Here is a 25,756-nt window from a genome sequence, read left to right as displayed (position 1 = left end):
CCAGTGGCAAATTGTAAAAATATTATTTCACAAGAAAACTAAAAACCACAGCAAAAATGCAATAATCAGCAGTAATTTTACAAATATTGTATAGTAAAAATATTAAGAAATGTTTTTTTAACCTAACAAGAAAAAGTCATAATTTCACAAAAATAACGTAAAATTATGAATAAAAATACTGTCATTTTAGTAGCAAAAAGTTTAAAATATAAAAAAAAAAAGATATTTTTTAAAGTTGTAATATTATAAGAAAGAAACAAACCAACGAATGAAGTTGTCATTTTTGGCAAATTAGGTTGCAGAACAAACTATAATGTTACCAGAATAAAGTCAAACTATTATAGGAAAAAAGTCATAATTACGAGGACAAAATTTACACAGAAAAAGCTGAAATAGTTGGAAAATTTAGAAAAACAGCAGACATACATTTTACAAGTACAATGTCCAAATATTAAGAGAAAAAGGGTCATAGTCTAAGTTGCAATTTTATGTTACTAAACTTGTATTACGAGGAAAAATAATGTCATTTTAGTAGCACAGACTTTAAATATTAATGAAAAAAAAGTCGTAAGTCATAATATTAGGGGTTGTAATTACAAATACAAATACAAATAAAATTGTAATTTTTGGAACTTTAGGTTGGGGAAAAGTTATAAATTTATGGGAATAAAGTCAAAATATTATGGACATAAAGACATAATATTATAAACAGAAAATTGACAAAGATTACTTAAGAGGAAATATATTTTAAAAAATATTTAAAAAATAAAAAAACAACAGCAAAAAAAGAAAAAAGAGCAAAGAGAGAAGTTCATACAAATAGGCTTTATCACCTATATCACAAAGCTGAGATGCATTTTTGGTTGGTTTACAAAATACAGAAAATTTTAGTTCATTTTGCCATTTTTATGCTGGAAAATGCTTAATTTATGTCACATAAACGTAATATTTGCTTAAATATGCATATTTTTGGGCTAATAACAGGCTGTATTAAATCACAACATAGCGATGAGTTATTAATTCATATATTTTGAAAAACAGTGGTAGGGTGAAACCGTGAAATTCAAAGTGGCATGTAGCGAGGGATTACTGTACTGTATTGTATTACTGTATGACCATTAAAAAACAAGCTATGGGACACAAATGGCGCCCCAACTGCCCGTAAGATTCTGTTTTTTTAGACCAGGGGTCACCAACGTGGTGCCCGCGGGCACCAGGTAGCCCCCCACGACCACATGAGATGCCCGCAAGCCTGCTTTTCATTCAGGTGTTCAGTTAATAATGAAAGAACAGTAGAAAGAAATGCATTCTGAAATACAAAATGTGAGTTGTGGACACCAGCATTTTGTTAATGTTCTGGTAAAACAAGCATATTCGCTTTGTTTGGGTTTAAAATAAGCTCTGAAAATAAATGTTACAAAAATAAGTAGCTCTTGGCCATTTTCATTTTGTAAAAGTAGCTCTCACAAGGAAAAACGTTGGTGACCCCTTTTTTAGACCATGTACAGTTTCAAAATGTTTCCAAATAAGACAAAGAGTAACGCTAAAAATCTACAGTATCTGCGAGCGGGATCCAATAATATGTCGATGATGTCATAATGGAGCTTTGAGTGGTCCCAAACAGTTTGTTGTTAATATGCCTACAGAAATAGAGGGAACACCTGTCTCAGCTGCGGTGCACAAGAAGAATGAATGCATTTGAAGTGACGGGGGTGGGGGGCATGTGGTATGGGGGGCATGTGTGGTCCATTTTGGTGGGAAGAATGCGGTGCATGCTTTCCACACATACTGGAAAGACAGCGAGGAGGTCTGAAGGCTTTGGACAGTCTTAAATGATCAACTTAAAATAAGTTGTTATCAGCATTTTGATATAGTGGGCGACAGCTGTGTGTGTGTGTGTGGGTGTGTGTGTGTGTGTGTGTGTGTGGGTGCACGCGTGTATGTGTGTGCGGGTGTACCTGATGTGCCGTCAAGGCTGAAGGAGATCCGAACTTCAGGTGTATCAGGAGACACTCTTCTGGTTGACGTGATCATTTAACCCTTCAACATGATAAAACAATGGGATTATTATTGTGATGACAACTGGCTAACTGCAGTGTCATGCAGTACAGTGCAAACATCCGCCAAGGCCTTCAAAGACACACGCCTCCTGTGCCGGTATTACTGTATGTGTGCATTTTTAGTATTAAAATCTATGCATCATCACTGAGGATTTCAAGCATATATAAAACAAATATGTAGTATTGGTAATTGTAGTTTTTGCTGCACAATCCCGCTAAATACAAAAATCTACACATAAAGTCATTTTATTTATAAATAACCTCATTTTGTATTGAATCTCATTGGACAGTGAGTGTAAATGTATGCAATCACTTACTACAATCAAATGAAAATGAAATGCATGCACACATGCACCACAATGCATCTAAAGCTGCAATTTAAACCAATTGAAATAAAAGCAGTGGGTCCACATTACCTGAAGCAGCCCGAGCCAAGCCCACAGTAATTTAAGAACCACAGGAGGCAGGTTCGGTCCACAAAGTTGCCTGAGCCTGGCGGTGCTTCTGCCGCTGGGCCCCGACCGCAGACCACCTGCCTGCCCCCCTCCTCCTGAGACTTCACTCGAACCGTTCGGTGTTCTGACTCGGTCCACTCGCTTATGGGGGACGGCCCCCCTTGCGCCCTACGTGCTGGTGTCAGTGTAGTCTAGACACGCTCCTGTCTGGCCCATTGCGCACTTTACGCATATAAACCACACAAACAGGCAGGCTGGAGAGGAATGTGACCCCCCAAGCCCCCTCCCATTCCACGGAGGCTCGGGTCCAATTAAATGTCTCGGGTGACATGAGTTGAACCTGCTAAAACAACCCCTAAGTTGTGTGTAACAAGTGGAGCTAAGAATGAACACCTGTGCCAAAATAGCAGAAATTGTGGAAGGAAATAGAGCATGCAGCATGCTCGCTTATGATGCAATCTGATACCATTTCATACTCAGTACATGCGTGCGTGTGTTTGTTTTGGGGATGACCTGTCTTTTAAAGAGCCATTTCAACAAATACACACAAGAGGCTTATTATGGGCAATGCAAGTGACAAAGTGGGTGATAACTGCCACACAAAGCACGCTTTTTTCACCACAGCTCCATCTGCTGGCTTTAGCGTGTCACTGTCTCACAATAATAGACACTGTCAATCAAAAGTGAGCATTATTATCTTTGTGAAGGCAAAATTTATGATGCAGCTCTCATATTGGGCGTCAATCAAGCACATCCCAAGGGAGAAACTTTAACTAATCATATTGTTGTATAGACTTTATTAATTCAGACTAAATGTCAGGTAAAGAGCAGGTAAACAAGTTTGCTATATCATACAGGATAAATGCCCAATAATCCAAGTCTGGATGAAGATGGATCAAAGGGAATCTTTAGTGACGACGTAGTTCATCTTTGTCGTGACCATGATAATAATGATAATAATAATAATGCTAAACAGGCATGAGCGTTGAAAGGAGGTGTGTTGATTGACAGCTGTGTTAAATCCACAGCTACCAGCAGATGACAGCATTCCCTCCGGAATCACTCCCAGCCAGGAGGGAGGAGGACGCCCAGTGTTTGCAATGGTGTATATCAGCTCTGCATTTTATTGTTGCTAAATGAGGCAACCTTAAAAGGAGGAACGCCTCTGGGCAGCGATGACTATTCCTCACCAGATATTTCTACAGAGTAGTGATTTACTGACAAATAAAACAAAGAAAGCAAGATAGGAGAGCTAAGAAAAATAAGAAAATAAAATAAGAATAAATACACATAAGTAAATAAAAAACTTGAATGATTTAGACATTCATTATTTTCATTTATGTTGTTACTGTTGTTTAGTGCTTAGTTCTAAACATCAGATTGTGGAGGTTTATTTCAGAGCCCTTTTTGGATCTCTAATCTGTGACCTTGCTGCTGAAGGCCCAAACAAACACGAGCGCTATCGCTTCATCTCTCCTGGCCGAGGCTGACGGCGCCGCATTCGGATTTTAACGGGACAAAAAGGTTTTAGCGGGGGGCGAGAGAAGCAGCGAGACCAAGATAGAAGCATCGCCGGGCCGCCAGTGGCGTGTCGTTCAGGTGAGGTCATTCCACTGGGCCCGGGGCCCGGCTCAGACGTGCTGAATGCCAAGGTCAGCAGTGTAATCCCTGCCCTCATTCATGATGGATTAGATAATGACGGTAGGGAGCGGAGGGAATACAGCCGCTTCGGTTTTGATCAAGAACGACGGTGCTGGGAAGATTATGGGCCAGCAAACGCTATTACGCTCAATCCCAGAATTAATCTCCATCGCATAAAAAAGAAAAAAGTCATTACATGAAGAGATTAAGAGAAGCTGAGTCTAATTCTCTCAGGAAGAACCTGCATAACAATCCATTTAAAAAAAATACACAAAACTTGTTTTTAGCTATCATCAAAAGTCATAAAGTAAAGTTTTTACCACCTCTATTCATTTTACTCTTACACATCTTCATCTTTTTCTTTCACTGGAAAAGGTTAACCTGGTAAACGCAGAAAGTGAACCCATCCATCCATTTTCTATGCCACTTGTCCTCACTAGGGTCTATCAGTAATTGCTGAGAATGAGTAGGATTTAAAATAAACTCAAAGCATTATGTATCACTCCAAAGAGTGATACATTTTTTTCATTTAGAGTCTCTAAAAATGTCCAATGAGACCAGAAAAGACCGCTGTTTGTGGGTGTGCAGTGTGCAGTGATACACGAAAAAGACGTCTTGTTGAGTATGCCACCCCCGTGGTAAACTAGCCATAGCCATGAATACGTCCCTAATATGAATACGTCCCTAATATGAAAAGAAAATAGAAACTTTAATTGTGAGTGGGCATATTCCTTTGTCTTCACTGCCAAATATGCTGGCTCACCCACGTGCTTGATACAGTATGTGGTGAGAAATTGGCAAGTAGAAAAAAATGTAACGTTGAAAGACATTATCAAAAAAAGCACTCAGCTTTTTCTGAAAAGTACCCAACTACAGATGGGCGTAAGAGAAAGATTTCGGAACTACTATGGAATGTTGAGCAGAGCAAACACGCTTTCAAGAAGTGGATGAAGCGCCAAACTCAACTCCAGATGCTCGCGTTGTGACTGCACTGGAGATAGTAAGGAGGGGGAAGCCATTCACAGATGGCGAATACATGAAAGAATCGTTCATAAAAACATCAGAGCATCTATTCTCCAAATTAAAAAATAAACAGGAAATTATTTATAAAATGAAAAAAATGACTTTCTCGGCAAAGACAGTCAAAGGCAGGGCCAACAGAATGGCAACAAACATCACCAGCAGGCAAATTGATGACATTCATTCGGTGTAAACATATTGAATTGCCTGTGATGTCTCAAGTGATGTAAACAATATTGAGCAGACAGCACTGGTATGCGGATATGTGAACTCTGATGTGTTTTTTAATGTTATAGTTGGTTACGTTTTGTTTTCATTTTACACAAATACGGGAAAAACTCAAAAAGGCTTGCATAGGTCGGTGTTTAAATAATTTCTAAGTAGGCCTACGCATGCATTCTGCACTTCTGTTTGTTGAATTATGTTGTTGGAACAGGTACAATTTTAAAAAGATTAAAACTTTTAAAATTTTATAAGCTGTGTAATATTTAGCATCTCCAGAGTATTTTTCTTTAATTACTGGAAAAAGAGGCAAAATGGCTCTTTTGACAATTAAGGAGAGCACATTTATTGGGCAGTTTCTTCACACAAAATGGGCCAAAAAAGCCTGATTCTGAAAAGTCAAACATTGTCTTTAAGAGGGATCCATTGACAACCTACCTGGAGTGTGCAGAAGAAGAAGGTGTTCATGCTCAGAGCCACAGCCAAGACACAGTTGAAAGGTCAAGCCTGGGCCGAGAAGGCCTAAACAATGGAAACACAATCATTAACACATGGTACCAAACTGAATGGTACTGCTAGGTGGACACTTACTTCCTGTAGGCATCCAATGGAGAGTCTTCATGTCAACACACACACAACACGCATACACATATCCTTGCACACACACAAATAAGGCAGGTGTTTTGAAAAAAATGCAAAATAGTTTTACTGTGAAGGTCAATATTTCCACGATCAGGTGACTTTAAAGTGAGCAAAACACTAAGGGCATAAAGTATGTTACGCTGACACACAAACAGTACTAAAAGAAAAGGAAAATGGACGCACAAACACTCTAAACGTGTATGCTGGCAGTCTGTTTTTAGTTTTGGTTCAGTCCATTCTCACGATGTGTTGGTGTCCTGCGTGTGTGCAGTACAGACACAAGATGGCCGTTGTCTCAACCTCCGCCTCAGGCCTTGGGAGAAGACGCCCACGTCCTCCATCAGAACCGAGAAAGACACACTCTGGAAGACACAACCGGTGTGTTTGGGTCAAGTCCAGAGCCACACAAGTCAACAGTCAGATCATGTGACCACATGAGTGGATCACTCCCTAATTAAGGACATAGCCATCTTTTATAGCAGGCTTTTTTTCATCGGAGCCTGAAAACCTTCTTCTATTGTTTGGAAACACTTAGCCTTCCCGATGAGTTCGTCCAACTGCCTATAAGGCGCCAGCATTCAAACGTACTGCAAGCATTATATCCCATCCTCTTTCTGCTTTGAGTATGTAATGTACACCGGAGGTAAAATGCCCATGTGCACTAGTTATGTTTGTTGTCAGCTAATGAGCTAATGAATTTGACAAAGTTTAGCTCCCAATGTTAGCTACTGTTGAAACAACGTGAATGTAAATTGTTGATTGTCTCTCTGAGACTGCTTGTGTGTGTGTGTGTGTGTGTGTGTGTGGGTGTGTGTGTGTGTGTGTGTGTGTGTGTGCATGCTACACACATATATGTGTGTACTAGGCAGCTGTGAGTGACCAATCATCGTTCTAATCTTGTGACATCTTGCATGCTTCAGAACTACTACTAATCGTTTAAATATGTATTTCGGAAAACGCTATTACTAAGGTAGTCCATCATACCGGCAAAAACGTTCAGGAAACAACCAAAAAACGCCACAAAGCCACCATTCTCGGCATTTGCTAAACTTTTGCATTTGCATACCACCACCTACTGTACCGGAATGTAGACACGTTGTGCACATGCGCAGTGACAACAAGAAATTATGCCGTTTTCAAGTTACAGGCGATGGATTTGGCTGTCAGAGAAGAAACTGTGCAACTTTTGCACAAGTCTGTTGGTGGATCCTGACAGCGTAGAGCAAACACTATGTTCAACGGGTATCGAAAGGCTTGGACGAATGCCAGATGAAGAGGGGGACACGGCAAGCACACCAAAAGAGAGAGAGAGAGCCCGACGACGTGTGTGACGAAGGAATATTAACGCTGATCAATTCTGACATGGAAAAAGAAGACTTTTGTGGTTTTAGTTCCCAAGAGGACGGCAATGAATGACTTTTCGGGTAGGCTACTGTCATCTATGTTACATGCACTATTCGGCATTGTTTAACTAGCCGTCTACTGTTCTGCACTGTTAAAGTAGCCGTGTTGCACCACTGTTTGGCACGCACTGTTTGAAAAAAAAGCATTTATTTTATTAAAAGCTTAAAAAATCTTTCTGTGTAACATCTTTCTGTGCACTAAATATTTCTTTTTATGACACCTGCATACACCTGCATCTTATAGTCCGGTGTGGCTTATACAGTATATGTATAACCGGGGCTGCACAGTGGACGAGTAGTTAGCATGTTGGCCACACAGTCAGGAGATCGGGAAAACCCTGGTTCGAATCTTCGCTTGGGCATCTCTGTGTGGTGTTTGCATGTTCTCCCCGTGTGTGGGGGGGTTTTCTCCGGTACTCCGGTTTCCTCCCACATTCCAAAAACATGCATGTTAGGTTAATTGGTGAGTCTAAATTGTCCATAGGTATGAATGTGAGTGTGAATGGTTGTTTATGTGTCCTGCAATTGACTGGCAACCAGTCCAGGGTGTACCCCGCCTCTCGCCCAAAGTCAGCTGGGATAGGATTCAGCATACGCTGGTGAGGATAAGCGGCATAGAAAATGGATGGATGGATAATCATTCACACTCTTCAAACTGTCTGCATCGTTGCACTTAAAAGATGCATACTATTATATTTTATTTCTTTTTTTTATTATTTGTATTTTTTGTTTGAGAAATGCAGAATTACCTGCTTGCAGTTTGTTTATGTTCCATTTTAAAAAAAAATCAAGCACAAGCACAAAAGCTAAGCATTTTTATGTTTTATGTTTTGTTCTGTACTGTACCCAAAATGAACGGACCTTTAAACCGAACCGAACCACTGAATATGGCATAGAGTTTTCCTTGTTCTGATTTGATCTTGTAAGCGTCTTTTTCTAGATGTTTACTTTCTAGCAAAAAGTCAATAGTGTTCATGCAGAACTTTCATGCATTGTTAAGTGCCGCTTTGTAGCCTTAAATAAAAGCATAATGCCTGCAGTATTCTATTTTTACTGTGACAACGACAGATCTTGATTTGATATGAAACAATCATTCCTGAGGTTTAAAAGAATTGAGATTAGATAACAATCACATTGCTTCAAGCAAGTTGATAAGTTTGAGCTCACAAGGCAACTTTTCATGACACAAAAGTGTGGTGTAAAATTGCAGGGTTGGTTCAGTGAAGGGGCATTTGGAGGACGGAGAGCGGATGGATGCAGGGTGAAAGGTCAAGGAGCAGGTGCAAAATGGGGGGTCAAAGATTAAAACATCTGCTCAGGTGTTACAAACCTATCATCTACAGTTGCCACGGTTACTCTGTGTCATCACCAAGCAGCTTGCCGCTCTCCAGGTCGGTAGACAAGGAGGTGCCCGAGGAGGAGGTGGAGCCACGCCGCTGAAACTGGCGGGACTGCACCCCGTAAAAGAAACAAAAGGCCTGACAGCCAGCAGCATGCAGAGACACACAAACATGGAGAAGCATGCGGTTATTGCCAGCACTTCCTGTTGCTGCGGGGCCCCACCATCACCACCATCTCCTCCCCACCCCAGCTCACCTCCTCAATGTCTGCGTTCCGGCGAGCCTTATATATGAACTCGCCAATGGCCACGAACACAGACAGGACCAGGCCGGCGGCAAGCACGATGAAGATGCCGCCAATGTTTTCCACACCCAAAGCGTTGGCCTCCTTGTTGTCCTCCTCCGGGCAGCCGTTGCCTCGCCACCACTTCTCCTTCATCATGTGCAGCTTTCCTTCCTCCTGAAGCTGCAGGATGGCGATGGTCACCTTGTCTCTGTACGGAGAACCTGGACCAGCAGAGCCACAGCTCTTAATCAATGAGTCAATCAATCAGAGGTTGGACTAGAGTGTTAGTGATGCCTGAAAAGTTATTTTGCTTAGGCTGGACCCTGAACCTCTGATTTAATAACTTTTGTTGTTCTTCCTCACCGATGGGCGTTCCCACTCCGTAGCCCTTGGAGTCAATGAGTCCTCCTATCTGCGTGAGGTTACAGTTCCTCTGGCTGATGTACTCAATGCTGGTGGACTCCATCAACATGGCGTAGTCGGTGGTGAGGACACGCGTGATGCCCTCCCGGTTGTTCTTGACCAGTGCTGTGTTCTTCCTGCTGCTCATGAAGGCCCACATCTTCTCGTAGGTGGAGATCTTGGATTTCTGGCACACACACACACGCACACAGACACACATATAAACAGATAAAAACACGAGGCGAGTGTGTGCGTGTGTGTGTTAAGTCAGACAAAATGGGGCAGCTGTGCTCTAAATCTCATCCAGCTGATTCAATTTGTTCGAGCCATCAAACACAGGCCGTGTCTTCTTATCCAGGCGCTAGTAATCACAGGCTGCAATCTGCCAGGATAAAGCCCAGCGTGGGTCACCCCTGCTGGGCCCAGAGGGGTGGTACCAGTGGACAGAGGATAACATGGTAAATAAAATTAGCACTGAAGTGACCTCGTGGCGCAACGGTAGCGCGTCTGACTCCAGATCAGAAGGTTGCGTGTTCAAATCACGTCGGGGTCATTTGTTTATTAAATTTCGATGTGTAAAGACAAGAGTTTTATTCTGGATTGCATTAGAATGTGTACCTACTGAAGGGGCTATTACTGCGTGGCCATGTCAACACCAAACAGGAGCCCACCTTGAAAAAGGTCATGGTGGATCCGTCCCTCACTGCACCGTATTCAATCCTGGTTTGCTTAGCCAGGTCGTCGGCCGAGTCGATGGGCGCGTCCATCCTCTCCACGGTGAGGAAGGCGGCCAAGTTGGCCGTGTAGGAGGAGATGATGATCAAGGTGAAGAACCACCAGATGCCCCCGACGATACGCGTGGACAGAGCCTTCGGCATCAGCTCGGAACCTGACACAAGACAACGTGGCGTAATGCTAATTGTGGTCATAGAAAGTAGTGTTAGCACAACTGTTTTGATCATCACAAGACACCAAAACACTACTAACATAGATTTAACTTGCAGGATACACTACTTAAAAAATCAGAGACGGTTTCAAGCTTGCAACTTAGTGTTTGAGGAAGGCCATTGTCTGACATTTAACATTTAACTACACCTATCACCATAGGTTTAGCTGTGTACAACCAGGCTTAGTACATCCATAAAAAATACAAATAAAACCTGCCTTAATTGTCCTGCAAGGTGGAAATTCATAGCACTAGACAAGGATGTGAGTCAAAAATATCACTTTTTCTAAATGAAAAACATTTGCTTACGCTTGACAACGTTGGTCATCTTGGGGAAGCAAGCAAGCTAGCATTAACAGCTAATTGTCATCATAGCTGACCTTCAGCATTTTTAACCTGTCGTTATCCACTCAAAAATGATCACAGTCAACAAATAACACTTGGACACATCTTGTGAAACATTTTAAATCTTCACTAAGAATTAGTAGCACCGTTTAGATAGTTATATCAAGTTAACAGTCTGAGCTAGCTTCAACCATTAGCTGATGTAAACATGTAAACCATCAATAAGAAGCAACACTTTTACATGACTATTGTTGTAACCAAAGTCTGAAAGTGGCGCCGTGTTAGTAGTTTATTTTGCTCCTGTGTTTACCGTGAGATAATAATACCTTGACGCATGAGAGCACCGACACCAAACCAGAAGCTGTTGAGCAAAGTGAAATTGTTTTGGATGAGAGTGGAGGATGGGTTGCATGGATGTGGGTTGTACCACTCATATGGAGTAAACCTGCAATTCATAAAGGAAAAAATGCTGTTAAATCACAGAGCTCCATTCCCCGGTGTTGTGCATCTATGCAGTCCCACGCTGTTACCTGGCGATGACAAAGAGTACACAGCTGACCCCCGTGCAGGCCAGCAGCACGTACATCCAGATGTCAGCAGACAGAGGATTAAGGAAGGAGAACACGCCCGGGTTGGTGCCGTTGGGTTTGCGGTACAGGATGCTGATGCCCAGCGTCATGAAGGGCTTGGAGAAGTCGATGACCTTCTCCCGAACGTAGGTGATGGTCAAGGGTGCCACAGCCAGGTCGGCCACCTGGAGGAGGAGGAGGAAGGAGGAAGATGAAGGTTAATGTAAGGCTTAATGCAGGGGTGTCAAAGTCTGGCCCGCAGCTCTTTTTTATTGGCACTTTCAAAGAGTATAATTTAACAACAAAACAAAATTTAAAAAAAACAACAGCAAAAATGGGAAAAATCAGAAGTCATTTTACAAGAATACAAAGAAAATTAAAAGAAAAAAGTTGTAATCAAATGAGAAAAAGTTTTAATTTTTACAAAAATAATGTAATATTAGGAGAAAAATAATGTTATTTTAGCATAAACTTGAAATATTTTAAAAAATACATTTAAAAAAAAGATCAGAATAAAGTCAAAATATTCAGAGAAAAAAAAGTCATATTCCAATGACAAAAAAAAATCACAATTTTATCAGAATAAACTCTGAATATTACCAAGATAAATAATATCATTTTAGTAGCATAGACTTGAAATATTAAAGAAAAAATATGTTACATTTTAAAAGTTGTAACACTATGAGAAACAAACAAAACAAGATAAAGTTGTAATTTTTGGTAAATTAGGTAATAAAATAAAATAATATTATGAGAATAACGTCAAAATAGGCCGCACGGTGGTCTAGTGGTTAGCATGTTGGCCACACAGTCACAGTCAGGAGATCGAGAAGACCTGAGTTCAAATCTCTGAATTTTGTGTGTGGAGTTTGCATGTTCTGCCCGTGCGTGCGTGGGTTTTCTCCGGGTACTCCGGTTTCCTCCCACATTCCAAAAACATGCATGTTAGGTGAATTGGAGACTCTAAATTGTCCATAGGTATGAATGTGAGTGTGAATGGTTGTTTGTCCTGCGATTTGCTGCCGACTAGTCCAGGGTGTACCCCACCTGTCGCCCGAAGTTAGCTGGGATAGGCTCTAGCATACCCCCGTGACCCTGATCAGGAGAAGCGGCATACAAAATGGATGGATGGATGTCAAAACATTACAAAAGAAAACTGATTATTAAGAAGAAAGTCGAACTATATGGAAAACTACAAAGAAACAATAACAGCAAAAATGGGAAAAAACAAGAAAAGACCAAAGTTCATACTAATAATACGCTTTTTCACCTACAGCAGGGGTCACCAACACGGTGCCCACGGGCACCAGGTCGCTCATAAGAACCACATGAGTTGCCTGTTCTAAAAATAGCTCAAATAGCGCCACTTACCAGTGAGCTGCACCTCAAGAAAGAAAAATAAATAGTTCAACGATCAGTATTGTGCGCATGACCAAAACATAGCGTTTGTGGCGATCATACAAACATAGAGGATTCAAGCTGGCGGGCGCAGCGAAAATGAGATGACGGACTGATGGCAGAAGAAAGAAAGAAAACATCTAATTTCCACGATGAATTGGAGGTAGAGTTTTTTTTTTTACCGCTGTGAAAGGAGCCTGCGTGCGTCTCATTTGCGGGAAGACTGCAGCAACGGCAAAGGCGCACAATGTGGAGAGACATTTTACAACGTGTCACACACGCTAGGAGCAGAAAGAGGCCGCCAGTTAAAGGCAGCTTTGTGCAAACAGCAGTCTTTTTTCAGGAGACCAGTTAAAAACTCCCAAAAAGCAACCAAAACCTCATTTAGAGCTCCGCAATTCTTGATGAAGAAAAAAAGAAGGCCTTTTCAGACGGGGAGTTTGTCAAAGAAGCAATGATGCTAATTGCTAAAACTGCACTTGAAGACGAGAAATATGGATGCGATGTGATCGCCACTCTCTCCGGCGTTCAACGGGGGGCAACTACGATGGTAAGAAGAATGTTAAATGTGTTTGTGAAATGTAGCATTTGATCATGTTAAAAATGCTGCAGTTTTGGTGTCAAGTTCAAAATCTAATCAAATTTGTTTAAGAATCTGAAAGTTCATTTTTGTATATTACATGATTTATTATTTGTACAAACATGGTGCAAAGTAAGTCATGATTGGTGGCTAGTGAAAATGGGACATTGTGATTTCCTAGGACTGTTGTTTGCAAAACACTTGCACTTAGAGAAAATATAGACATAAAGTGTTTCATATTGATATATATCTGTTTCTTTTCTTATTAAATTGATATTTATTGTGAGAAATTAACATGATCGGTATCTTCTCATAAATGAGCATCATTAATTATTAATAATAACATATAGTTAAAGGTGAACTGAGCAAATTGGCTATTTCAGAAGTGGGTATCAGACTGGTAGCCCTTGGCATTAATCAGTACCCAAGGAGTAGCTCTCGCTTTCAAAAAGGTTGGTGAGATGCATTTTTTTCTTGAAATACACAGTAAATAACCTCTTAGCATACAGTATCTAAATGTGTTGGTTTACAAAATATCAAAGTGGCCCTTGCATCCTTTCATTTTTCAGTGTGCGGCCCTCAGTGGAAAAAGTTTGGACACCCCCGCCTTAATCCCACCCATGCAAATGAATGATGCTTGCCCAGGATTAAAATGAACACTATGACAATAACAACAACGCTAAAATGGCCGACTCACGTGGTCGATGAGCTCGCGGACCATGCCGTTCCACTCTCCTTTGTCGTTCTGTGCGCCGTACTTGCCGTCGGCCACCAGGCGGACTTCGTAGGTGAAGCCCAGGATGTTGGAGAGCTCCTTGAGGAGGTCCAGGCAGTATCCCTCAAAGCGGTCATTGCCGGACAGCTCCTTGTCTGACTTCTTGTACATCACGTATGGATTCTCCTGCAGCGTAAAATAACATTGTCCTTTTTTTAGGCAGCACATAAAGCGTTTCCCATACATTCATTTGCGGCGGCCCCCATCTTGGCCAATTAGAATCCTGAAAAAGCAACCACAAATGACTTGGTTGCGCATTGTAACACACCAGTTCATTAATATTGTGCTATATTATATGTACAATGATGTGTACATTATCTTTAAAACCAACACACACTTACATGGTGTCCAGGAAACATCATGAATGTTTTGCGTCGCTCACTACACAACATAAAGACTTGAGATAATGTCGTTATGGCCAATTATGTAAATTAGACGAAATAGCTACAAATGCCTCAGGCAGACTGCAGACCTGTGGGCAACATTGTATATACAACATGTACAATCACTGGACACGTAATTAGGTACACATTCAAATGCCATCCAATGCGAAAATGCTGCCGTAAAAAGATAACAGTGCTCACTTTAGATTGACACTGTCATTTCACAATATACAGTATTGATTATTGTGCTAAACACTTTCCTAATATTTTGATTAGGTAATTTTGCTATATGAAAAGGTCAAAATATCAGAAACGGCTCTCAGTACGGTGCAGCAAGGTTGTACAACCGCAACAAAAAACATGTTGTTACTATAAGTTCAACTTGAAAATGAAGTAAATCCAAAGTGGCCAGGGCTAAATGCTGCAAAAATGACCTAATTTAAGGACTACCAGGCTAGTAAGTACATGACAGCATATCCTAGCAATCTCTAGATACCATGCAAACTAATAAATAACAACAATTAATGTTCTAATACGGCTTGTGTTTAATTTTGTCTGGGGAACATGTAAAAACCACACTTTAGACACCCCTGTTCTAAAGTGTCTACAGGTGTACCTAATGAAATGTCTCTGTCGATGAAAATAAAGACTATTCATAATTTGTCTCTTGGCTTGTGTCCTCTCTTTCACCCTCCTCACCAGGATGGTGGTGACAATCAGCGTCCTGTTGGCGAGGGAGTCGGTCACGTTCACGTTCTTCTCCCGCGTGGACTTCTCGATGAGGTTCATGCCTTTGTACGAGTTCCACACGGCGATCTGGAAGGCACAAAAGTGGCTTTAAATGTACACTCATTGCACAGGGACGACAATACCACAGTTCATTGGGAAGTGAATGGCGCAGTGGGAATAGGAAGTGTCAATCATGTCCGTGCAGGGAACGGAGCGTGGGGCGGGGTCACGTGAGGTCAGTGAATGAGTGGACAATGGCAGGAGGCGACATAATCCACACTCTTGGTTTCACACTGGATCAGACGTCTGACAGCTGCTGGACCCTCAAATCCCCTCACTGCTAAAGAGCAACGATGTCATATTGTTAAGAACATGAAACAAGTGCACTTTTACAGTCAATGAAGGCAGAGACAGGGTGTCTTCTACTGTCTGCCAGAGTAACATCTGTCTACTATTTTTACATGGAGACCCATTCCTTGTACCATGATGTTTCTGACTGAACGTGGCTCTACAGGAAGTGCCATTTCCACTTTTTTTAAACCGTTTCAACAATCTATGACAAACGTATCGGGTCGCACCACCATTCTAATCAATGAATGAATTCATATAAGTTTGGACCAGAGTTCTTAGTTGTTACTTCTGCATCTTAACAAGACATGTTGGACATTTGTATGCTGTCAGGACACTTTGGAGAAGACCCCTTTTCTGTCTCTTGTGAACAAAAGTATGATTGGATGAGTTTGGTGTGAAAACTCTCTAACCTCTGACCTCACAAATGCTCTTCTGGACGAGTGGCCAAAATAAAATTGCACTTTTTCAACAGGACGAGAATGTAACAATGTCCAAGCATGGTCCTCAATTGTCCTGTACTGTACTTTCAGCCAGCAGGGTGCATACTGTTTATGCATGCCATCTAGGGATTGCTATGACGTGTTGTGATGTATTATCTTTAATACTTGAGCTTGTAATAATATGTCTTCTTATGCTAAAAGCAACAATAGAATTTGACATATTTTGTACATTTTTTCAGAAAGCCTCAAATGTGTCAAACTTGTCGATCCTCTGACAAGGGTCTTGTTTTCAAATAGGCAAGGGCTAAATCAGTTCTCAGTCGGAAAAGGGTGGATTTCTCCCATCGGGTTGGGAATGAGGTCCTGCCCCAGGTGGACGAGTTCAAGTATCTTGGGGTCTTGTTCACGAGTGAGTGAAGGTTGGAGCGTGAGGTCGACAGACGGATCGGCGCAGCATCTGCAGTAATGCAGTCTCTGTACCAGACCGTCGTGGCGAAGAGAGAGCTGAGCCGAAAGGCAAAGCTCTCAATTTACCGATCGATCTATGTTCTCACCTTCACCATATAACGGTAGTCATGAGCTTTGGGTTGTGACCGATAGAACGAGATCGCGGATACAAGCGGGGGAAATGAGTTTACTCTATAGGGTAGCTGGATTCACCCTAAGAGATAGGGTGAGGAGCTTGCTCATCCAGGAGGAGCTCAGAATGGAGCCGCTGCTCCTTCACATCGAGAGGAGCCAATTGAGGTGGCTCAGGCATCTAGTCCAGATGCCTCCCGGACGCCTCCCTGGTGAGGTGTTTCGGTCATGCCCAGTCGGGAGAAGGCCGGAGGGATTATGTCTCACAGCTGACCTGGGACCGCCTTGGTGTCCTCCCAGTGGAGCTGGACGAGGTGACCGGGAAGTCTGGGCTTCCCTACTGAGACTGCTGCCCCCACAAACCGGACCCGGATAAGCGGAGGAACATGGATGGATGGATTCACAGCCCCACAAATTATCAGATTTTTGGTCCAAAAGTGCTTTGGATTTTTTGCTCCAAAAATGGGCCCTTGTTCACGCAGAAACCTCATCTTATTTACCATAAATTGGTAATAATTCATTAATACATGATAATACAGGTTAATACAGGGTTGCCAACTCCCTGAAAAGTAAATAATGGACACCTACAGTATATGGCAGGGCCGGCCGAAACGGCCTCTTTTATTTGTGTGATACAATTTTTGTGTCAAGCCTGAATTTAATTAGATGCATATTTACATGGAATAAATGGGAAACAAACGTTTTTATGAACATACAGTATATATATATATATAATTTTTTATTTTTTATTTTTATTTTTTCATTAATTTTTCCTGGTGTGTTATGTCTCCCTTGTAGCTCAGAGCTCCGAACTAACCCCATTGCTTGAAGAAGCTAGGCGGATAACTCCAGCTTGCTGACTAGATGCCGCCAAACTGAGGCAGAGTGAGTAAGGCAAAGATTTCGCCTGTCAGTCAATCAGGCCAACAGTCAATCCAGCCTCAAAGCTTGCATTGCAGTGAGGTGAAGACAAGTTACACAAGATACAATGGTAAGTCATGACTGGAAATACAACAGACAATCAGCGTGGATTATGTAGATGCGGCTTAAAAAAACGCCTTCTCTATCTTGCTAGCGTCTAGTGCTAGCCAGATGACCAGGCTAAAGGCTCCACCGTGACTCCGATTCCATCTGCTCATGGATCATCTTACATTACCATTGATTAGTAGGGCTGTCACGAGATCTCACAAGATCAAAACACAAAGGGGTTTCTCATTCATAAAAAATACTGTCTTGCGATAATTAACAAATAAACGAATCACATAATAAATGAAAATGAATCGGATAATTTTGTCCGCAGCCAGATATTGCCATGTGCATGCGTGTCTGTTTTCCTTGTCTCTCACCTCCAAACTGACAGGAAGAGCATTTACTCATGCATTGGTTCAGCACCTACACGTTCCGTTGAACAACAGCAAACAGAGTGAGACTTCATGTCAGTCATACAGTCGCTTTGTCTCTGTGAGGAGAGGCGGGGCCGCTAGCATACACACAGCAAGAGAGTCGTGCCTTGTGAGGAGCAATGCAAGGTAATGTAGTAGAAGTTATGAGGAAAAAAGATGATTGCAAAGCCAAAAGCCACAGCCCCCATGTGGGCATATTAATAACAAGCAAGGTGAGCCCATCAACATGAACAAGCCAATATGCTGAATTTGTTTGAAAGTGGTGGCAACATGAAAAAACAAACTTGCACATGTAAACATATCCACCTGACCCAGTTTTCCCATCTGGAAAAAAACTCAGTCAGCAGATGCCAACACAGAACATGGAACAAAAGCACAGAGGACACGGTGTCGATTCTCCTTAACCTTGTGGGTCCTGCCAAGAGGATACCAGTGAGACACACGGACACACCAACACAAACAACCACCATCTGATTAGCTTGTCCGTAGAGCCACAGGAGTTTAGCATAATCAACAAGAGGAAATGGGAGGAGCCCCAGCCCCAACCTCCACCGGTCTCATTGCTGCTATCAGACAAATTGTCACTGAGTCGTCTGATCGGCAAAGTAAATACAAACGGAACACTACAAAATGGTGTACGTTCACAGAGAATGTGGTTTAATACATCGCCAAAGAAATGCTGCTCTTTACTACAATTGAAAAGCCAGCATTTCAAAAAATGCTGCAAACGTTTGATAGACAGTACAAATTGCCTGTGAGAAAATACACGTCACAAATGCCAATGCCACAACTTTACAGAGCGAAAGATGACATATTAAAGGAAATATTGCATTATTCTGATATATTATCATATGTTATTATTATTATATATCGCCGTAACATTAATATTGTTTAGCGCAGGGGTCGGGAACCTATGGCTCGCGAGCCATATATGGCTCATTTGATACGCATCTGGCTCTCACACGTTTCTTAACACTATACATTTCGTTTATTTTCTTTTTTTTTGCTGACATTAACATTCCAGAAATCACAGTGTTAAAACAACGTTCAAAATATCAAACATTATAATGCATTTTAATCCCTCTATCCATTTTCTACCGCAATGCGGATGCCAACTGTCCTTCCTATATTTTCACGCCAAACACCATTACAATTGGATAATTGAGAGGTCAAGAAGTAAACGTCCCGCCTAGCTAATTGTAGCGCAAACACTTTTGACAAAGAGGATGGCGAAAAGAAAGAAAGAAACATGAGGAGTTCCATACATTTCAGCACGAATGGACAGAGGTGGAGAGAGCAGGTTTGCACGCCATGCTACATTTGCATCTAAATATCCAGCGGGGGGATGTGAGGGCGATCTGGCTGCGACATCTGTCACCCCATTGATCGCTAGGGTTGATTCGGGTGATCTGGCTGGCTAGGCGGGTGTCCCCTTCCTCCCTCACCGCTCCATGTGTGTCCCTCCCGAAGCTCAGCGCTTGGTGGCAGCGGACGACGTCCCCCCGACGGACGACCATTCATCGGTTTACCAGTAGCTGCGCTCCTCTGCTAGAACCTCCAAACAAGCTCAAGGCCCATTTGTAGGAGAAACGTAGGGAAGTCAAGCTCCAAGCTTCAGACACATCCAATTGCGGCGCTGCATGTGGCAGTCTGCCTTCCTTTCTGCGATTGGCTGGCGACCAGTCCAGGGTGTACCCCGCCTGTCGCCCGAAGTCAGCTGGGATAGGCTCCAGCATGCCCCCGCGACCCTAATGAGGATGAAGCGGTATAGAAAATGGATGGATATCCAGCGGGGGACAGTCGGAAGAAGGCATGCCAAGAGCTACTGTCCACTTTGCTGGTTCTTTAGCAATAGTGAGGAGAGGAAAGACGTCCACAGATGGCCAATTTGCCAAAACATTCATGCTTGATGTGGCGAATTAACTTATCATATCTTATCTTAACTTATCATGAACCACATACTGCAGCGTGTGGGTGTTGCCGTATGGACCATGTTTGGCTCTACGTATGCATGTGAGCAGTCCTTCTCACATCTAAAAAACATCAAGACCAACCTACGATCACGTTTTAACGGATGGAAGCCTCAACGCCTGCATGAAGCTTAACCTCACCACAAAGCCATCAGCAAAAGCAGGCAGGACCAGAAGTCCCATTAATGGAAGGAAGCATTTTATTTATTGATTAGCTTCAGTATAACAACATTATTAAAAGGAATAAATGCAGAGACTTACTATATTTTAAAATTGTCGGTCTTGCCTAAAAAGGCACGCATTTAGTTGCATTCAGTGTTAAAAAAATATTGTATGGCACTCTTAGCCAAAAAGGTTCCGACCTCTGGTTTAGCGTCAATTTGTGGGACAACAAACATTTCAAAAGGCACCTGCAATGTTTTGAGACGTAGTTAAATACAAAAGTTTGTTTATCCAGTCAAATTTTTTCATTGTACTTTTCTGAAAATGTTAAAATCCCGTCTCGTCTCATCTCGTTCCCATGGACTCAATCTCACAAATGCATCGTCTCGTCTCGTTGATAAGTGCTGAGTAGCTATACATTTTATACTTTCAATGTGTTTATTACGTGTGTGAGGCATATTTAGGGTTTAAACCTGGATTGTGGCAACTGAATGGCAACTGAAGAAAGAAGGTGAGCGATATGGAACTGAATCTAATCTAATAATTACAAGAGTCACTTCGAATGCAAATGCTGATCGGAACTTCAATGTCAATCTTAGCTAGCAGGAGTGTTGGAGGGGGAGGAGTGAGCCCTATGTCAAAAATAAACATTTTTATGGGCGAATCAATTGCGTGCGTTTTTTCGCCATTGGGTGGTGGTCCCGAAAGGTAACCCCCATGCTATTATACTACAAGTAGTTCCACTTTCTGGCTTGGTTATACAACCAGTGGACCAAGAGGAGTACTCACTTGAACATGTGCAAATAAAATGTTACCTTTGAAAGCCAAAGTAGGCCAAGACTGATGAAAACAACACAAAAATCATCCACTTTTAAAAGCAAAAATGTTCTGTCAAGAGGCCTTCACATCTTCCCGAGCGGCACAACAACTAAACAGTGCAGCAGCAGACAACTGATAATTCATTTTTCATGAGCACAGTCTTTTATGTGGTGTTTGCTATGGAGGAGGTATTTCCTCTGAGGGTAGAAACAGTAAAAAAGGGTTGAATCAAAAAAAAGAACACGTCACCTTCAAAGCTGCTTTCAGCTTCTGACAGGCCGGTCAATCAATAGAAACGTCAAACAAACAAAAACCGGCTGCTAGACCCATCCAACCATTTTCTGTGCCGCTTATCATCACTAGGGTTGAGGGGGTATGCTGAAGCCTATCCCAGCTGACTTTCCAGTCATACTTTTGTACACACTGGTCTGGTCGCCAGCCAATCGCAGGGCACATATAGACAAACAACAATTCACACTCACATTCATACCTATGGACAATTTAGAGTCGGCAATTAACCTAACATGCATGTTTTTGGAATGTGGGAGGAAACCGGAGTACCGGAGAAAACCCCCCCACACACGGGAGAACATGCAAACTCCACACAGAGATGCCCAAGCGGAGATTCGAACCCAGGTCTTCCCAATACCCTGACTGTGTGGCCAACATGCTAACCACTCATCCACTGTGCAGCCCCAGCTGCTAGACCATCATACTAAATACGATTCCCACCATAGTACACTATAAAGTGTGCTTTACTGCATCCACTTGTGGAGTGTGTCTGTGACAATTTGTGTCCATCTGTAATGTCAAAGGTCACTGATGCTGGACATGTTCCTCTTCCACACCAAACTCATCTGAAACGAGTCTTCCCCAAAGCGTTCCCACAAAGTTGGAAACGCAGAGTGGTCCAAAATGTCTTGCAAAGATGAACAATTAAGATTCAGGGACAGCTAAAGACCCGTGCAACCTCTCATTGTCCCGACATTTCGTCCTGGTATGTCCAAAGTGCGTACCGTTATTTGTTTTTTGTTTTTCCACTGACCATTGTCGAGGAAAAGGCTTCTTGAGACGTCATCTGTACTTCAGAAGTACAGATGACGTCTCAAGAAGCCTTTTCCTCGATGGACAACTCCTGTACGACTGAGAGCCTACACAGACGCACTGACCATTGTAAAACTAAAATCAATGTCACATCCCACTTTTGCACGCTGCCCTTAATTTTTTTCCTCATCATCACTTTACAGCCGGTGATATCGGAAGCAACGAGACACAGCTGCAGCCGCTTCCCAATGAGTAGTTTTAAAAAGCTGCAGCAGGAAGACGCCAGACGGTGAGTAATGTATCCCTGTCTCGCCCTCCTCCACTTCTCTATGATGGTCTAGTATTTGTAGATGTGTAATTTTCTATCCTATATTAAGCTTAATTCTCTCACCGATTCCTCCTCTTCCTGCCATTTTTGTTGCTTCCTGTTGCCTGTATAGCAATTCTTGAGTTGTTGCTTTTGCTTGTTTTTTTTCTTTAATCTACTGTGAGTACCTGATTTTTGTATTTTGTATCTTTGCCAATTCTGCCTCAGTCTCTGCTCCCCATGGTCCAATCCTAAAAAAAATATCACAATGACTTGATTATTAATGAGATGTATGATTAGATATTACACTAATTAGCTTTGTCAACTATAAAACAAAGCTAAGACGTTTTGTTCCAATAGTTCAGCATATATTGACCTACACTGGATAGCTATTAGCTTATTCAATGTACAAAATGTATCAAGTGGCCCCCATCCTTCAATTTTTATGTATGCGTTCCTCAGTGGAAAAAGTTTGGTCACCCCAGCTTTAGTCCATATAGTGTGAAAGGTGAAAGTGCGTGAGTCAAAGGAGGAAGAAGGAGGAGGAGGATCAACAAGGTCAGGAGAGGCTTTTTGAGCAAAGTGGAAGCAAACCTTGATCCACCTCTTGGTGAGGCGACTTCCAGCCTCCATAACACCCTGGGTGACAGTGAGATTATGCGGATCATTAATTCATATTCATGACTGATAGTAACATGGCATGGCAAAATGGAGCAAAGCATCATGGGAGTGCAGTCCCTCACCCTGGCAGCGCCGTCCTCTTTGAGGCTGATGATGTCCAAGTTAAAGTCTCTCCTCAGACCGTCCGACTTGTTGAGAACAATGTGACCTGTCAGTCCATCCCACTGGGCCTGCAGGGATGTCACAATATTAGGAACAGCTTTCAGTATGATGTGTCTCAGTGTGATGCAACATTGCTCAAACTTGCATTTGAAACCTGTCCAGGGGCCTCATCTATAAAAATGCGTGTGGAATTCTGACTAAAAGTCTGTGTACGCCAGAAACCCAAAACGTGCGCACGGACAAAAATATTCAGTTATAAAAAGTGGTGTACGCACACATTCACGTAATTTTGTGGTTCATGGATTCCACCTTGAGGAGAAGTGTACGTATGCAACTCCGCCTCAAGTCACGCCCCTTTTCACGCCTCGACTTCACCATAGAAGGTCAATGCAAAGTCACTCATGAATGTGGCATCCATAATATATAAATATATAATAATTATTATTATTATAATAATAGTAAATATAAATACGATAGTCGTCATTCGGAATCATGGCTTTTTGAAGACGACGAGGACGATGAAGGGGACTTTCATGGAAATGGGGGTGGAAATACTGGAAAAAGTAGATTTGGAAGACACAGCAGTGGCGTAACCAATAAAACAAAGGCTGAGTGACAGCATGTCCAATGTCATCGCTGTGAATGGAGCAGGGCAAACCGAGGCAAAACTAAAAAAAAAAAAAAAAAAAGTGGTCAGATATCGAGGCATACATTTCCATTTTTAGTGAGCATGTTTCTACATTTTTCCTAATCGATACCCTATTTTAGATTAATATAAGCTGAGCAAAATCTGTTCAATGCAAAGGTGGACGCAAAGACTCAAAACAGGGATGAAGTTATGTGCAAAATGAATTGCTGTAATTCCGGATGGGTATTGTAAAAATATTTGGTGATAAGACAAATAAACGTTGTATTGATGACATACTTGACAGATGCAACCAGGAACTGTCCTTTTTTGATAAACTGTCCAAAGAAAAGCGAGCAATGGAGCACTGAGGACTTATTATCTCTGTGTCTTGTAAACTTAAACTTGAAGTTTGTTAGAATTAATATTAATTGAAAACATGATATTTTCATTTCCTCCCACATTCCAAAAACATGCATGTTAGGTTAATTGGAGACTCTAAATTGTCCATAGGTATGAATGTGAGTGTGAATGGTTGTTTGTCTATATGTGCCCTGCCATTGGCTGGCGACCAGTCCAGGGTGTACCCTGCCTCTCGCCCAAAGTCAGCTGGGATAGGCTCCAGCATACCCCCGCGATCCTAATGAGAGGAAGCGGCATAGAAAATGGATGGATGGATGGATTATGAAATAAAATGATGAAATATTCAAGTGCTGCGTTGTGTTTTTCATGTATATAGGATACTACACTGGTTAGTAATGGTGTTTATGATAAATGACAAATGGTATCCGTCGGTGTCATGTAAAATAACAACACTTTTCACAAATGTTTTCAAGTCAATAACGGCGTGATGTTGTCATGCTATGATGGATAAATCTTGGTTTCCACTGCGTGTTTATTTCTAACATATGATTTCACTTCAACACCTGATGTGTCATCGCCTTTTTGCCATGACTCCAAAAAGGTGCGTATGCAAAGCTTTATAGATAGGACCCTGGAGTGTCAAAAACAAAGCCAGGCAGGACCCAACATCCTCTGGGATTGACTTTGACTCTCAAACCTGGATTACGCTCCTGCGTCGTCACTACATCGTCCCTTCCAACACCTGTTGCAGCGCAGTAACGAGTTGTATCCACACAGGCAATAATGTACTATCAGCCGACCCGGGCTTAGATTGTTTTAGGAAGTGCATGTGGGTTTGGAGGGTAAGGAGCGAGTCGGCACAGAAACAAAATCCAGGCTTCAGTCTGCTTATTTAAAGCGACATCTGAACCCCTAAACGTAGTGTTCTTTGTGTGTAGTCGAGTAGTACTTTCACAAGGCTATCAATGATCAATGATAAGGACAAACACAAAATGAAAATCATAGAAACAGTTTACATTTTTTACATATTATATTTAACAAAATTTCAAAACTTCTTTTTTGCACACATGACAATTATCTATAATAATATATTCAATAAAACATTATCTATAATGATGAATGCATTGACTGATACTATTTGGTGTATTGCCGATTAATCACGTGTTGATGCAATTGAGGCAAAATGGGGTGCACTACCTAGTTGCAGCCAGCAGAGGCGCTGCTGATTCAGTTGTTTCAATATGAAACCTGAATTGAAAAGAGGATTTCAGAACAATCAGGGAGAGACTCTCCCATCCTATTAAAATTATATTTCGTAAAGATATATTTAAAAAGTTATTTTGTAAAAACTGTATTAAATCTATAAAAATAGGACTAAAAGTGTATTCATTTTCCATAGAATTGATCAAGGAAATTAAGTCCACCCCTACAATTAACTATGCTGAAATGTGAATTCAAATATTAACATTTTTAGTTTCATGATGACTGGAAGAGATTTCTTCTACAGTGGAACCTCGGGTTTCATTCGTTCCAAAAGATCAGACGAAAACAAAAACGAGGCAATTTTACCCAAAGGAAATATTGTAAATCCAATTAATCTGCTCCAGACACCCAAATACATAAAAAAATATATTTTAGGGGGAATAAATAAAGTTTTACATGCAGAAAACAATGTAAAATAATTATAAATGAGGACAAGCTGGAACTTATTATT

General features: G+C 41.7%; 2 protein-coding genes and 1 non-coding gene across 6 annotated transcripts in view; 1 reads left to right on the top strand and 2 right to left on the bottom strand.

The window, feature by feature from the left end:
* The window catches only part of LOC129178896 (ubiquitin carboxyl-terminal hydrolase 19-like), a 33,154-nt gene extending 27,288 nt beyond the window's left edge, over window positions 1–5,866 (bottom strand). Inside the window, exon 1 of the mRNA XM_054771562.1 lies at window positions 5,837–5,866. Coding sequence (XP_054627537.1) covers window positions 5,837–5,866 — 30 coding nt within the window. The remainder of the gene's footprint in view (window positions 1–5,836) is intronic.
* The window catches only part of LOC129182784 (glutamate receptor ionotropic, kainate 1-like), a 28,498-nt gene continuing 8,577 nt past the window's right edge, over window positions 5,836–25,756 (bottom strand). The window contains exons 8-19 of one of the 4 annotated variants that reach the window (XR_008570690.1): window positions 23,015–23,122; window positions 22,866–22,910; window positions 15,167–15,283; window positions 14,007–14,210; window positions 11,293–11,516; window positions 11,089–11,207; window positions 10,143–10,360; window positions 9,433–9,658; window positions 9,040–9,290; window positions 8,774–8,921; window positions 5,990–6,402; window positions 5,836–5,920 (exon numbers count right to left, since the gene is read on the bottom strand). Coding sequence is in view for 2 of the 4 variants with exons in the window: in XM_054779301.1 (XP_054635276.1) it covers window positions 8,796–8,921; window positions 9,040–9,290; window positions 9,433–9,658; window positions 10,143–10,360; window positions 11,089–11,207; window positions 11,293–11,516; window positions 14,007–14,210; window positions 15,167–15,283; window positions 22,866–22,910; window positions 23,015–23,122 (1,638 nt within the window). In the remaining 2 variants the exon portion in view is untranslated. Of the gene's footprint in view, window positions 6,403–8,773; window positions 8,922–9,039; window positions 9,291–9,432; window positions 9,659–10,142; window positions 10,361–11,088; window positions 11,208–11,292; window positions 11,517–14,006; window positions 14,211–15,166; window positions 15,284–22,046; window positions 22,523–22,865; window positions 22,911–23,014; window positions 23,123–25,756 lie in introns of those variants that run through there. The other 3 variants (XR_008570691.1, XM_054779301.1, XM_054779316.1) reach the window with 3 other exon arrangements.
* Window positions 9,953–10,024, top strand: trnaw-cca (transfer RNA tryptophan (anticodon CCA)). The gene has a single exon. It is a non-coding gene; the product is annotated as a tRNA-Trp (tRNA).

This window comes from Dunckerocampus dactyliophorus, chromosome 1 (genome assembly GCF_027744805.1).
Source record: "Dunckerocampus dactyliophorus isolate RoL2022-P2 chromosome 1, RoL_Ddac_1.1, whole genome shotgun sequence".
Classification (NCBI taxonomy): Eukaryota; Metazoa; Chordata; class Actinopteri; order Syngnathiformes; family Syngnathidae; genus Dunckerocampus; species Dunckerocampus dactyliophorus.
The sequence above is the reverse complement of the archived record's forward strand: the minus strand, read 5'-3'. Positions and strand labels throughout refer to the sequence as shown.